This window comes from Zalophus californianus, chromosome 14, assembly GCF_009762305.2.
Source record: "Zalophus californianus isolate mZalCal1 chromosome 14, mZalCal1.pri.v2, whole genome shotgun sequence".
NCBI classification, from domain to species: domain Eukaryota; kingdom Metazoa; phylum Chordata; class Mammalia; order Carnivora; family Otariidae; genus Zalophus; species Zalophus californianus.
The window spans coordinates 57,212,289-57,225,467 of NC_045608.1; the positions used below are offsets into that span (position 1 = coordinate 57,212,289).

The following is a 13,179-nucleotide window of genomic DNA, read 5'->3' on the forward strand; positions in this document are numbered from 1 at the left end:
GGCGTGCCCTAGGTGGCTCAGTGAACTGGGCCCCCATTTGTGGGCTTCTCCACAGCTACGAGAGGACAAGGGCTGTAGGCAGGAGAGGTGAAGGGCTCTCAGGAGAGGAAGGAGGGTGGGCCACCAGGCCTTTTCCCAGAGTGCAGACAAGAGGTGCAGCAGTTTATTCAAGCAGTCCTTTAAAAGATGGCATCATTTGGAACAAGTTAGCGAACGGACGGCCCAGCTGGTGATTCAGCTGCTGGAATCCACTCAACCTGGCAGCTGGTGGGCAAGAAGATACCATTAATTCAGAAGCCACCAGACGTGTGGGGCGCTGTTAACAGCCGCATCTGTGAGCCCTGTGAGTGACAAAGTGACTTTGAGGGCAGGCAGCTACTGGCCGGCAAACGGCATAGGCCTCGGCTGGCTTTGTGGGTTTCTGTGTCTTCCTCAGGCTGCAGGGCAGGTGGCGTGGGGAGCCAGGAGCTCTCCCAGGGGCTGATGACTGGGCCTGTAAGGTCGAAGGCAGGAGAGGGTGAAAATGACAGCTGACCCAGGGTTCTGCTGGGGCCAACAGCGGGGAACACCATGGGATTGGGCCAGGGAGCTACTCACACTGCTGGTGCCTCAGAAGGCCCAGGCCTGGATGGGAAGCTGGGTCAGATCCCCCACAGACCCGGGGGCAGACTCAGGGTTCTGCAGATAGGGCCGTGTCCCCAGCAGTAGAGTCAGTCAGTGGTCAAATGTTTAGGCCCCAGATCTGGGTTCCTGGCGGGGGAATCCTGGCTTTACCACACACCAGCTGTGGGGACACAGACATGTGACTTGGTCTCTGCACCTCGTGTTTTTCTTTCCTTCTTTCTTTCTGTTTTTTTAAAGAAACAGAATCTTCTTTATTTTTATTTTTTATGATTTTATTTATTTATTTGACAGAGAGAGAGAGCACAAGCAGGGCGGGGGGGGGGGTTGTTAACAGCAGAAGGAGAGGGAGAAGCAGACTCCCTGCTGAGCAGGGAGCCTGATGCAGAGCTTGATACCAGGACACTGAGATCATGACCTGAGCCGAAGGCAGATGCCCAACCGACTGAGCCATCCAGGCACCCGTGGTGTCTCTTTTCTTTAGGACTTCTCCATAGTTGGGGGATTCTGAAACAAGAATGCTAATGTAAAACATTTTGTATCCAAGTCTGATAATATAGCAAGTAATATAACCAAGTGAGAAGACAATGGCAGGCACACATCATACAAATTAAAGGCAGATCACAATGACAACTCAAACTTTATTGAGCCAATAGGAGCATCTGAAGGCCAGGAGAAGTGGGGCAGCTCGGAGTGGGCAGCGTGAGGGTGGGCTGGGCTGACCACCACTTTACTTCCATTGGGCGGGTTGCCTCATAGCAGGTGCTGCACCAAGATTCCCAGAAAGCTGAATGTATTTATTTACCACTAGAAGCCTCATTTTTTTCTTGTGAATTTAGGACTAGAACTCAAGAGATTTAGTACTCAACCCAAATGTTTTCTGAATATGTACCCAGACCATGCTCTTAATTGTTTTATAACCTAAGGAGAGACAACCTTTTATGGAACCAGAAAACCTTCCTTTCCCCCAGGGGTTTATTAATTATTGATTAATAAATAATTATTTATTACTGATCTATAACTTAAGTCATTATAGGCTAATAATGTTTAATTTATTGAAGATTATTAATTCACTAGTGATTAATAATTAGTAATTGATTCATTATCAACTAATTCATTATTAATTCACAACTGATTCGTTATTAATTGTTGGTTCATATACTTGTTTCATAATTATTATTAATGCATTGGTTTTATAAGGAAATTAACATTTCAGTAACAACATTCTGAGCAAATCTCATCCCTACAATATTAAAATATGAAGCATAGTATTTCCACTGAAAGCTTCAACTTGCTTTGGTAACTCACAGCCCGGCCCCCAGAGGCTGCCGTTTGTCACCATCCTTCATCCCCATGCTCCCCGGAACCTCCTGTCTCCAAGCTCCCCGCTCACCTGCAGTAGTCCGAAGCCTGACTCTGCTTGTCAAAGCCTGGGTCCCATCCTATCCCTGCTCTCTGCTCAGAGCTCTTAAGACACAAGGTATCTCTGCAAGGTAGATGTCCTCTGACTTTATCTCCTACCACTCTCCACCTTGCCGGCTCATTCCCAGCTCATTCCCAGCTCATGCGCACTCACTCCTGGCCGCAATGATGTTCTTACCATTCGGGAAGTGTGCCTGCCTCGGCCTCCTCAGGGTGTTTGCTGCCACCTCTCCCTGGGATGCCATTTCCCTCTGAAACTCTGAACTCAGCTGTTTAAAAGATGATACTTGGGTTCCATAGAGTTTGGAATGATAGTGTTTCCAAGATGATGTGTGGTTCCATAGAGTTTGGGATCACTGACATGTAGTACATTGATCATGCTTAACTGATGCCCTGTCAGTGGTGTTCTCTTGGGGTCAAGGGCAGCATTTAAAGAGCCCAAAGCACTTGAGGTTTTGTCAAAATCTTCATGCGGGCAGGATAGCATTTCTCAAGGTCGTGACTCTCTTTTAGCTCCCTTTACCCCTGTGGCCATCCTCTCCTAAGAAAGCTGCCAAGCAAGTCAGGACCAGAGGTGGCCCCATGGGTCTTGGTGTGCAAAGCCCTCTGTCCTGATGGGGAGAATGAGCAGTGGTTTATAAGGCAGCAGAGAGAAGGTATTCAGAGATTATGGCTAAGCCTAAAATCAGAACCTTGTTACACTCCACAGAATGCACATGGAGAAGTTGACTTGACCTTGTTTCCCTCAACACTGTTACAGGTTTGAAGATGGCACCATCTCGTTTCTTGATGTGATAGCACTAAAACATGGATTTGATGCCCTAGAGCTCCTCACAGGTCAGTGGACCCTTTCCTCCATGTCAGATTTTCTCCTGAAATGGGCACGGTTTAGGTAAGGACATGGGTCTGTGCGAGTGGCTGGCACTTGGCTGCTGAACCCTGGATGAAGTTGAAGCTTATTCTCAAGAACTTCAGAATGATTTCTGAGGCAAGAGCAAGAGACTGAGGTGCCTTTTTTGTTGTTGTTGTTGTTTTGCCAGTTAAAAGAACATTTTAACGAGTTAGAGATATTATAAATCAGAGATGAGTAGCTTCATAGCAGCAGACGAACCATCCTTGGTCCTTGGACTGGGAATGGTTACAGATCCGGAGACCTCATTCCACCGTTCCCTTGCTGGGTCCTCCCTCCTGTCACACGGGGGAGCTGTGTGTTGAGCCCACTTTGCCCATGAGGAGCTAATACTCAGAGAGGTTAAATGCCTTCCCCAGGGTCAGGGACCTAGTAATTGAGAGGGCAGGGATTTCAACCTAGGCCATAACAATGCCTAACCCTGGCGTACCTTGCGGGGGGGGGGGGGGGCGGGTGGCTCAGTCAGTGAAGCCTTTGCCTTCGGCTCAGGTCATGATCCCAGGGTCCTGGGATCGAGCCCCGCATTCGGCTCTCTGCTCTGCGGGAAGCTTGCTTCTCCCTCTCCCACTCCTCCTGCTTGTGTTCCCTCTCTCGCTTGTCTCTCTCTGTCAAATAAATAAATAAAATCTTTAAAAAAAAAAAAAACGCCTAACCCTGAGCCCCAACCACTGTCTCTCCTGTTGGCCTTTGCAATAATGCATGTTTTCTTTCCTGGTAAGCGGGAGACATTCACTGTAGGCTGACACGCCAACAGATGTCACTTCCCATCATGTGGAGTTTGACACAAAGGTATACATGACTAGAAGAGCCTCTGACTCATGAGCCAGGCAGACACCATCCTGTTGTGCTCCTGGGCACTCCTCCAAAGGCTGAGCTTATAGAACTGGGTGGTGCTGTTTGTACTATCCATATGGAAATAGAGTTGTGGTGAACCAGGGATGTGGCTTAATGATTAGGTGGTCCTTCCTTTCTCTCTCTCTGGTCACAATAATGAGACCCTTCAGGTTCTCAACCTGAGCCCGATACTGGAGGCAGAAAGGATTCTTGGGAGGGGATGGGTGGGTAGCCCTGATGGTAATGCAGGGAGGTGAGTGGCCATCATCCAGGACAAGAGGAAATAATAAAGACAAGCACTGAGCGATGAGCACTTTTCCAAGGAAAGATATTAATAGATACCCACACCGCAAGCTACAGGTCTGTCGGGGGCTGGGGCACCTCTGAACTGAAAGCAGACTGACCATATCGGTTCCCCAATAAAGCAAACCCTGATTTTCCTACTTATTTGCTCCTTTGGAAAAAAATGTGAACTATCTGTAACATAAAATGCACCATTTTATCCAATTTAAGTGTACATTTCAGTGGCATTAAGTACGTTTGCCTTGTTATGCAGCCATCCAGCACTGACCATCTCTAGGACTTCTGCATCATCCCAAACTGAAACTGTACCTATTCGACAGTAACTCCCCTTTGCCCCTTCCCCTGGCCCAAGTAATCTCCGTTCTCTTTTCTGTCTCTACGAATTTGCCTATTCTAGGCACTTATAGAAGACACAATATTTGTCCCTTTATGTCTGGCTTATTTTACATAATGTTTTCAAGGTTCATCCATGTTGTAACACGTATCCTTAATTGATTTGAAGAGTGTTAAAATGATTTAAACATGAAAAGAAACAGCAAAAAAAAAAAAGGTACATTTAAAGATAAAATTGTGAACTGGCTGGGTCAGTTGGTGGAGTGTGCGACTCTGGATCTTGGGGTTATGAGTTCCAGCCCAGCATCGGGTGTAGAGATTACTTAAAAATAAATTTTAAAAACTTTAAAAAATACTAATAAAGATAAAATTGTGCATTTTTGCCATCTGTAACCCAAGGGTATAAATTCAAAAAAGAAAAGCGAAGGATGACAAGATTCCTGTGACAATTCCACAGAACAGCAACAGTGAGGTGTTGGTCAGGGCCCCGCATCTACACATTAACCATACGGACAGTACCACACACTGTCTACCAGTATTTACAACCATTAATCTGAGCTCCAGCTTGGTGGTTAGAATGATCTTGTTTTTCTTAGAAATGAGTGAGTGAGGGGCGCCTGGGCGGCTCAGTCGGTGAAGTGTCAGCCTTCGGCTTGGGGCATGATCTCAGGGTCATGGGATCGAGCCCCACGTCGGGCTCCCTGCTTAGCAGGGAGTCTGCTTCTCTCTCCCTCTGCCTCTCCCCCTACTTGTGCTCTCTCGCTCTCAAATAAATAAATAAATAAATAAATAAATAAATAAATAAATAAAATGAGTGAGTGAATTACATGTGAAATTCATGTTTCTCTCTGACGTTTCACAATCGTTTTTGAGGTGGAATGGAGAATATAAAGCAGCACACCTTCACCTTGGCTCAGTACACCTACACTGCCCTGTCTGCCCTCCGGTACCCCAGTGGAGCCCCTGTGGTGCGGATTTACAGTGACTCTGAATTCAGCAGCCCGGAGGTGCAGGGTCCGGTCATCAATTTTAACGTGCTCGACCCCAGTGGGAACATCATTGGTTATTCCCAGGTGGGTCTCCTTATCACCTTGCACCCTCATTCACAGCAGAAATGCGGTCCTCTGGCACTCTGCCGCCTTCTGGAGCCCTGAAATGTGCGGTGAGGGTCCTGGGGTGCTTGCGGCAGCTGTGGGAAGGGCAGCCCGGGCGTGGGTGCAGGGACCCCGGCCCTTCCTTAGAGGCTCCGTACTCTCGTTTCCATGCCGTTCTAACTGGCGTGGCTGTTTACTTTACCAGCCCTCCTTTTTCAGCCAGAAATTGTCAATTTCGAGTGTGAGGAGAGGGACGCAGAGTGATCGCCGTGGAAGGGGACAGCTGACAGCTTGCCAGCTGTTTAGGGAAGGCACCCTAAAAGAGTGTAGACAGAAAAGCAGTATAAGACAGAAGAGTACTTCTCAGGTCGTTTCATGTCTATTCAGCATGGCGGCCCCAGTGACCGGATCACGGCATCACACAAAATGTGGGCCTGTTACCACCAGGTATTTGCCTGCGGCTTGGAATTCAGAACTCCTTCTTTACAACAAGTATCACAAAAGCCCTTATTTCTGCCATAGTTCATGCATATTATGAGTTCAAAGGATTTAGTAGTTTGGTTATAAAATAGTTTGTGCAAAAGTGCTCTTTGCATCTATTTTCCCATGAAAACAGGGCAAAGAGTGGAGGATGGGAACTGCTGGGGTCCTTGCCATAGCTGAGTAAGCTGGTCACTGTTCAGTCAATTAAAATGTCCAGAGTCATAGCAAGCACTCAGACATGGTGGTAGATGGTCACCAGATGGGGTGTCATAGGCTAGCAGGGATGGGGAGCCCGAGACCCATCCCAGAGCATGGGTTCCTAGAGCAGCTCTGTGAGGAGCAGTTTCAATGGTCAGGTAAGTTTGGAAGAAAGTGCTCATCTTCCCTTGAAAGCCATGATCCCCATTCACCTTTGTTAAATGCAGAATTTCTCAAACAAAATCCATTTCTCAAGGAAGCATATCCACCCCCTCTTCTCAATAGCCATAAACTATCTGAGGAACAAAGTTGAGAACTATGCTTCTGGGGACGTGTCGATTCTTACTGGTATCTGGGGAGGGGACATTTTACAACCACAGGTTGTCTCTTGGGTAGGTTTACTGTGCAGACCCCCGCTCAGTAAGTCACTGGCGGGCCGATGCCACAAAGAAGCATGCGATTTTAAATGCTTTTGGAGGATGGTGGAAAACGCATCAGGAGGAAACGTTTTGCCTTCTTAAGTACATTATTCTGGGTGACTGGTAAAGTAAGTCTCATTCTTGGACCTAAATAAGTTTGTATTTCCTGCGTGGTGTGAAGGAGGACAGACAGGTGACTGTGAAGTATGCTGTGTCAGGCAGAGCAGGGAGGGAATGCCTCATTTGGCCAGAGAAACCTCGAAGAGGAGAAGAGCCCTGGGGTGGGGGCAGGGGGAAACACCTGTTTAGGTGTCCTGCTGACTTCACTAGGTCTCTTATTCCACGAGCCTGGACCCAGGACAAGTTTCTCTGTCCGTGTGTCTGTAAAGGCAGCTGGTCACATGAGGGACCAGTGGATTCCATGGCCGAGGCCTGGAAATCCAGCCTGGTTTCCCCAGGCTCCTTCCCTGTGTCGGAATTCCACAGGGATATTGGTGGCCTTCAGAAAGATCGGACGGTTTCATGGCTGGGTTGGGCTCTCTTTTCAGGAGATTTCAAAAGAATCTGTGATTCCTTTCAAAGTTAGCTTTCCATAAGAAGTTTGGGGTTCTTGTTTTTGATATCAGGCCTCCTAATTCCATCCTTCCCTCTGTGGAAGTCACTCTACTCAGTGGTTAAGAATGTGGGCTCAGATTCTGACTGCCTTTTGTTGGCTCTGTGAGCTTGGGCAAGTTAGTGTAAACACTCCAAGTGTCCATGAAATGGGGATGGCAAAGTACCCTGCTGATAGTATTGCTCTGAGGCTTGAATGAGATATGCTATGGGATGCCTGAGCACGGGGCCCAGTAGGAAGCAAGTGCTCAGTAAACGCTGAGCATGAAGGCACCTGGGTGGGGAGGCTCCCATGCTGCACTCTGGTGCGGCTGCTTTCTTGATGTCCCCAGATGTTGTGCTCATCCTGCTGCTGAAACCAAATCTTTCACTTGGTCAGGCACCAGCCGGGATCCCACGGGGCTCAAGGTGAGAGGGTACCGCCTCATAATGGGAAATTAGGAGGAAGGGTTAAGTGTGGCCCAAACAGCCTCTTCTAAGTGGAGGCCTTCTCTCTTCCTGAATCTTGGTGGGTTTGTGACTCACTCATAACCAGGAGGATGCCACAGAAGGGGATGCTGCGTGGCAGCCACATCAGAATTATTCCTTGGGATGTCCATTCTGGGGCCCAAGTTACCATGTAAGAAGGTCTACACTGAGGCTGCCATGCTCTGAGGAAGCCAGCCGTGTGGAGAGGCCAAGCACAGGCCCTCTGGTGGCAGTCCTGTTTTGAGCCCTCCTGGCTGGGAGGCCACATACACACACACACACACACACACACACACACACACACGCATAAGTGAGTCTCCAGATGATTCCAACTCCCAGACACAACGTCACTCCCAGCCTTGGCGTCTTTCCTGCTGAGAGTCGGGAAATCATGGAAAAGAGTCAAGCATCTCCTCTGCACTCTTTCCAAATTCCTGACCTACTATAGCTGTGAGCACAAAAAAAATGGTTATTATTTTGTTCCGCCAAGTTTAGTGGCTTGTTTCACAGCAGTGGTAACAGACTGTGAATGTGGGGTTTGGGGGTGGGCACAGGAGACTTCTATTTCCAGTTGGCAGGGGTTGGGGTGGAGCAGTGAGGGAGCCTCCCAAGCAGCTACCCGTTGAAAGGAGGCCACCTGACTCTGGAGATGGGGTTGGCCTGACCCAGTGGTTCTGCCAGGTCTCAGCTCTGAGTGCCAGGGAATGCCTGAATTTCATTAGCAGGTCTCCACATCACTGAACTATTTGCCCAGGCTAAAGGAGCAGAGTTGCTTTCCTAAGGCCCCTCAGTTCAACCCAGAGGATGGCTTCTTCTCACTCTGACAGTCCAGGGTAGGCAGCTAATGTGAAGACAGCCCCGGTCTCATCACTGTGGGAGGCGCCATTGCTGTTACAGACTGCTGGAAGCACATGCTGACCATGTGGTGACATCCTTTAACACCGGTTTCATGTCATATTGAACCCACAGGTGGATAAAATGGCCAATCTTTACAACATCCACTTGCGAACTGGCTGCTTCTGCAACACTGGGGCCTGCCAGAGGCACCTGGGGATAAGTGATGAGATGGTCAAGAAGCATCTTCAGGTTGGTAATGCTGGTCATCTCCAACGGTGGCCTCTCCAACCACCCTGGAGGCTGGTCTTGTGTCTCGGTCAGAGATCCCAACCAACCATGAACTGGATTTTACTTAAAAAGAGAGAGGAAGGCCCGCTACAGAAACAAATGCAGTTTTAGATAGAATATTTGATCCTGAGGAGTGTTGTGACCCCAACTCTTTAGGTGACTGACCTGGGTTCAGCACGGGGGCAGGTAGGTGCCCTTAGCAGTGACTGATACCGGGCAGCCCCGCTTGGAGAAAATTGGGGACCCCTCACCTTTCTTTCCCCACCTCCCAGCAGGAGCACCCAGCCTGCTTTGGCTTTTGTAGTGGCCTTGGCTGGTCATTCACAGAGGGAGCATCTCTGTCTTGCCTTCTTGTCAAAGGGCAGCTCTCAGGGATGCAGCCCTCCCTTTGGTTCTGAGAGAGGCTCAAGGGAGTGACCAGCAGGTGTTTCTCCTGCCTCAGCCCAGGGGAGACCAAGAAGCTGACCCATCAAGCTTCTGAAACTTTGGTCTGTCTTTTGACGTGTCTGTGGGTTGGCATGGCGCGTGGCTCTGGGTAAATACCTTCCGTGCAGTATTTCTTCTAAACTTTTTAATGATCCATTGAGATTGGTTTTGGCCCCAATTTATACCTGAGCAAAGCGAGATTCGCAAGGGAGTTCTTATGCTTAGGAGACCATGGTTCAGGCACACAGTGTGTGTTACTGTTGCAGTTTCTTGTCCTGGGTTAAGTTTCTTCTTCAAAATGATTTCCAATTTATCCATGAGGAATGAGTCACTCTGGCTGACTTATTTCCCTTTTATTCTAGGCCGGTCATGTCTGTGGAGACAATGTGGACCTCATAGATGGGCAGCCTACAGGGTCTGTGAGGATTTCCTTTGGATATATGTCTACACTTGAGGATGCCCAGGCCTTTCTCAGGTTCATCATAGCAATGCAACTGCGCGGCTCTGATGGACAGCCCCTCCCTCAGACCGCCGCTGGGGAGGCTGGAGCCCTGTCAGAGAGCGAGGCTCAGGACGCTGTGCTGGCCACCACGGACAGATGTAGTTCCTCACCTCAGAAAGAGGCCCCCACAGCCTCTGGGGTTTGTAACGACTTGCCGAGCACTGTGGATGCAGGGGGTTCACACCCACCTCCACTGATGGCCACCAGGACCCAGCAGACCCCTTTAGAGAAAGCTGCAGGAGTCCTGGATGGGGGCCTTGGGCCACATGTCATCACCAACCTTTACCTCTACCCGATCAAATCCTGTGCTGCATTTGAGGTAAGAGTTTTAAAGGAGGCACAGAGACTGCTTTTTGTTGTTGTTCTTGTTGTTTACTTTATGACTTTTTTTTTTGATAAAGTGAGGAAAAAAGGACAGAAGGTAAAGCAAAGCATGCAGAAAATCAAAATCATATTCGGAGTATCGTGACATATGAAAGGTTGTTCTCATTCTGCCTTTCTTGGTTTGGGCTGACTTTTGAACATGGCTCCACTTGGAGGTACACCGGAGATGATTCTCTTTCTGAATGGTGAACACCTAGTTACTCTTAATAATTATAGATATAATTTTCACTGAATGCATGTGCTGGTTCCCTGCTGAAGCATTTTACATGCTTTGTTTCGTTCCATCTTTAAAACAACAATATGAGGTACATGGGAGTATCATCCCCATTTTATAGATAGCCTGAGGGCTATTGAGGTTAAGCACTTTGCCCAGTGATTGATGAGCTAGGAAAGATTTGAATCCGGGTCTGCTGATTCCTTGGGTCAATGCTTTTATGTGACTTGTTCTGCTCAGCCCTCCCTGTGGATATGAACTGTGTTATGTCTTGAAGTGTGCCCGCCTGGTGATTACCTGAGCTGGGAGGCTGGCCAGCCAGCCCTGACATGCCTGCGGTGGCAAAACTGAAGCTATCTTTCTATGATCTGTGTGTGTCTCAAGTCCCAGGCAAAGGTCCCAGACTCCTGAGCCTCTGGAATAACAGGCCCTTTGGTTCCTGATCAGACATACCATGGTCAGGGCTGTTTGTGGCCTGCCTTTCAGGGTGGTCCCATGGGAGCCTGTCCTCCAGGCTGAGACTGTAACAAGCAAGTTCACTTTCACTTCCTAATGGAGGAAGGTGAGGAGTCCATGTTTCCCAAGTGTGTGAGGACTTGTATTTTTCACAGACTGGTCATGTTCCGTAGGATAGCCACATAGCACAGATACCCCATGGAGGAATTAGTGTCCCATTTCACAGATGAGGACACTGAGACTCAGTAAGGTTTGCTAAAGGTCTTCTAATCCATCTTCTCATTCAAAAACTGCATACCAAGGACCTGCTATCTGCCAGGTCTTGGGCCAACACCTGTTATACATTGATGAGCAAAATGGAAAATGTTCCTTCCCTTAGAGAGTGCAGTATCTCAGAAGGGACAGACACAAGACCAAGCACCACCCAAGTGAATAGAATCACACTGGTAATAAGGGCCCATGAAGACATGAAGATAGAATTCTGGTGGACAGATGTCTTAGTCCATTCTGGCTGCCATAGCAAAGTGCCATCAATTGTGTGGCTTATAAACAACAAAAATTTATTTCTCATGGTTCTGGAGGCTGCAAGTCCAAGATCAAAGTGCTGGCAGATTCGATGTCCAGTGAGGGTTCACTTCCTGGTTCACAGACAGTGTCTTCTCACTGTGTCCTCACCCGGCAAAGGGGTCAGGGAGCTCTCTGGGGCCTCTTCTCTAAGATCTTTAATTACATTCATGACAGCTCCACCTTCATGATCTACTCACCTTCCAAAGACCTCCTAACCCCCAATGTGAGGGTATTATCTGAGGTTTCCTTATGATTTCTGTAGTTTTGGCAGGAATTCCATAAGAGTGATACTATACTTTCTCAGTGCATCCCAGAAGGAGACACACTCTGTTCATTTGTCTCAATGCTGGTGACATTAACGATCATCATTTGCTTAAGATGGGGTCTGCCAGGTTTCTCTACTGTAAAATTCATTAATAAGTAATTAATCAGTATTTCATGGAGAGATATTCTGAGGATATGTAAATATCCTGTTCCTTGTCAAACTTTTATTCACTAGATTTAGCATCTACTGATGACTTTTGCCTAAATCAATGATTGGAATGATGATTGCAAAATGGTCATTTAAGAAATTCCCTCATTCTTTTTAGATTTATTAGTTGCTATTTTATTGTAGGATAGAGCTTTCCTTCTTCCATGTTTATTTAGTCATTAATTCTTCTCTCTCTTTTTGTATCTTCATGGACTCATCAATGCTGATTTTGCTCAAAAGGTTACAACCCATCTTTATCAGTATTTATTTCGATGCTTAAATTGCCACAGGCTTGGCCCCTGGGAGCTCCTTCAGGTCAGATCCTGTGTCCTTTTGATATGTCCCTGTTATTCCTTGAGCATTTGCTTACTTTCTGGTGCAATAATATGTTCTAGGCTCATTCTGTATGTCCCCTGCCTGAGAAATGGAATGGGTCATTTCATCAAAAGCACTTCACTTCTTACATCAGAGAATGACATTGAGAAACTAATACTTGGTTGCCAAGTCTGATCCTTGACCTTGCTCCTATGCCCTCTGAGTGTACAGAGCTTAAAAATATTTGCTATTGTGACAGATTATCATAAACTTTTAACAGGACTCATCTGATTAGATTGGGCCCAAAGGTCTCCCCATTGTAGGGTCCTCAACTTTAATCGCACCTACAAGTCCTTTTTGCCTACTTCCGGGGATTGGGATGTGGACATGTTTAGGAGGACCATTATTCTGTCCACCACATATATGTACGTGTTAAGACTTTTGGGATACTCTGCATACATGTGTGCATACACACATCTGTATTTTTATATCTATCTATCTATTATCTATCGATCTATCATCTGTCTCTACCAGCTAGCCATGCTCCCAATTTCCCACTAACACCTCCACTTTCAATCCAATACCACATTGTTTATTCTATCTATGCCCCTCTCCATACTTGTAACTCCTGTTAGAAACCTGGCTTCTATACCTTCACCAGATACTTATTTGCTCAACTTCTCCTTCTGTAACCAAACCCCTGCTGCAGCAGCTGAAGGCTCAGCCCCACACATGCCAGTTCCCCGCCTCCTCAGGAAGAAGAAAGGAGGAAAAGGGAAGCCAGCACATTCCATTTTTTAGATGGCAAAATAAAAGAGAAAATTATAGACCTATTTCCACAAATAGGTGAAGAACTGTGAAGAGGCTGAGGTTTGCCCTCCTTGTAAGCTAACCAGCTAGCCTGCCACAGTGTTCTCAATGCTGGCAGAAAACACGAGACTCCTGGGTCAGAGACAAAGGGATTTATTACTCACAGAACAGCAGGCAGCATGAGCTTCATGTTTGTGTTGCTTCCCTGTGC

General features: G+C 47.4%; 1 protein-coding gene across 2 annotated transcripts in view; it reads left to right on the top strand.

Annotated features, from left to right (window-relative positions):
• Positions 1-13,179, top strand: part of MOCOS (molybdenum cofactor sulfurase) — a 57,984-nt gene that overhangs the window by 11,991 nt on the left and 32,814 nt on the right. For both annotated transcript variants that reach the window (XM_027577116.1, XM_027577115.2), the window contains exons 5-8: positions 2,804-2,880; positions 5,297-5,496; positions 8,667-8,783; positions 9,611-10,069. In XM_027577116.1, the coding sequence (XP_027432917.1) occupies positions 2,804-2,880; positions 5,297-5,496; positions 8,667-8,783; positions 9,611-10,069 (853 nt within the window). The remainder of the gene's footprint in view (positions 1-2,803; positions 2,881-5,296; positions 5,497-8,666; positions 8,784-9,610; positions 10,070-13,179) is intronic.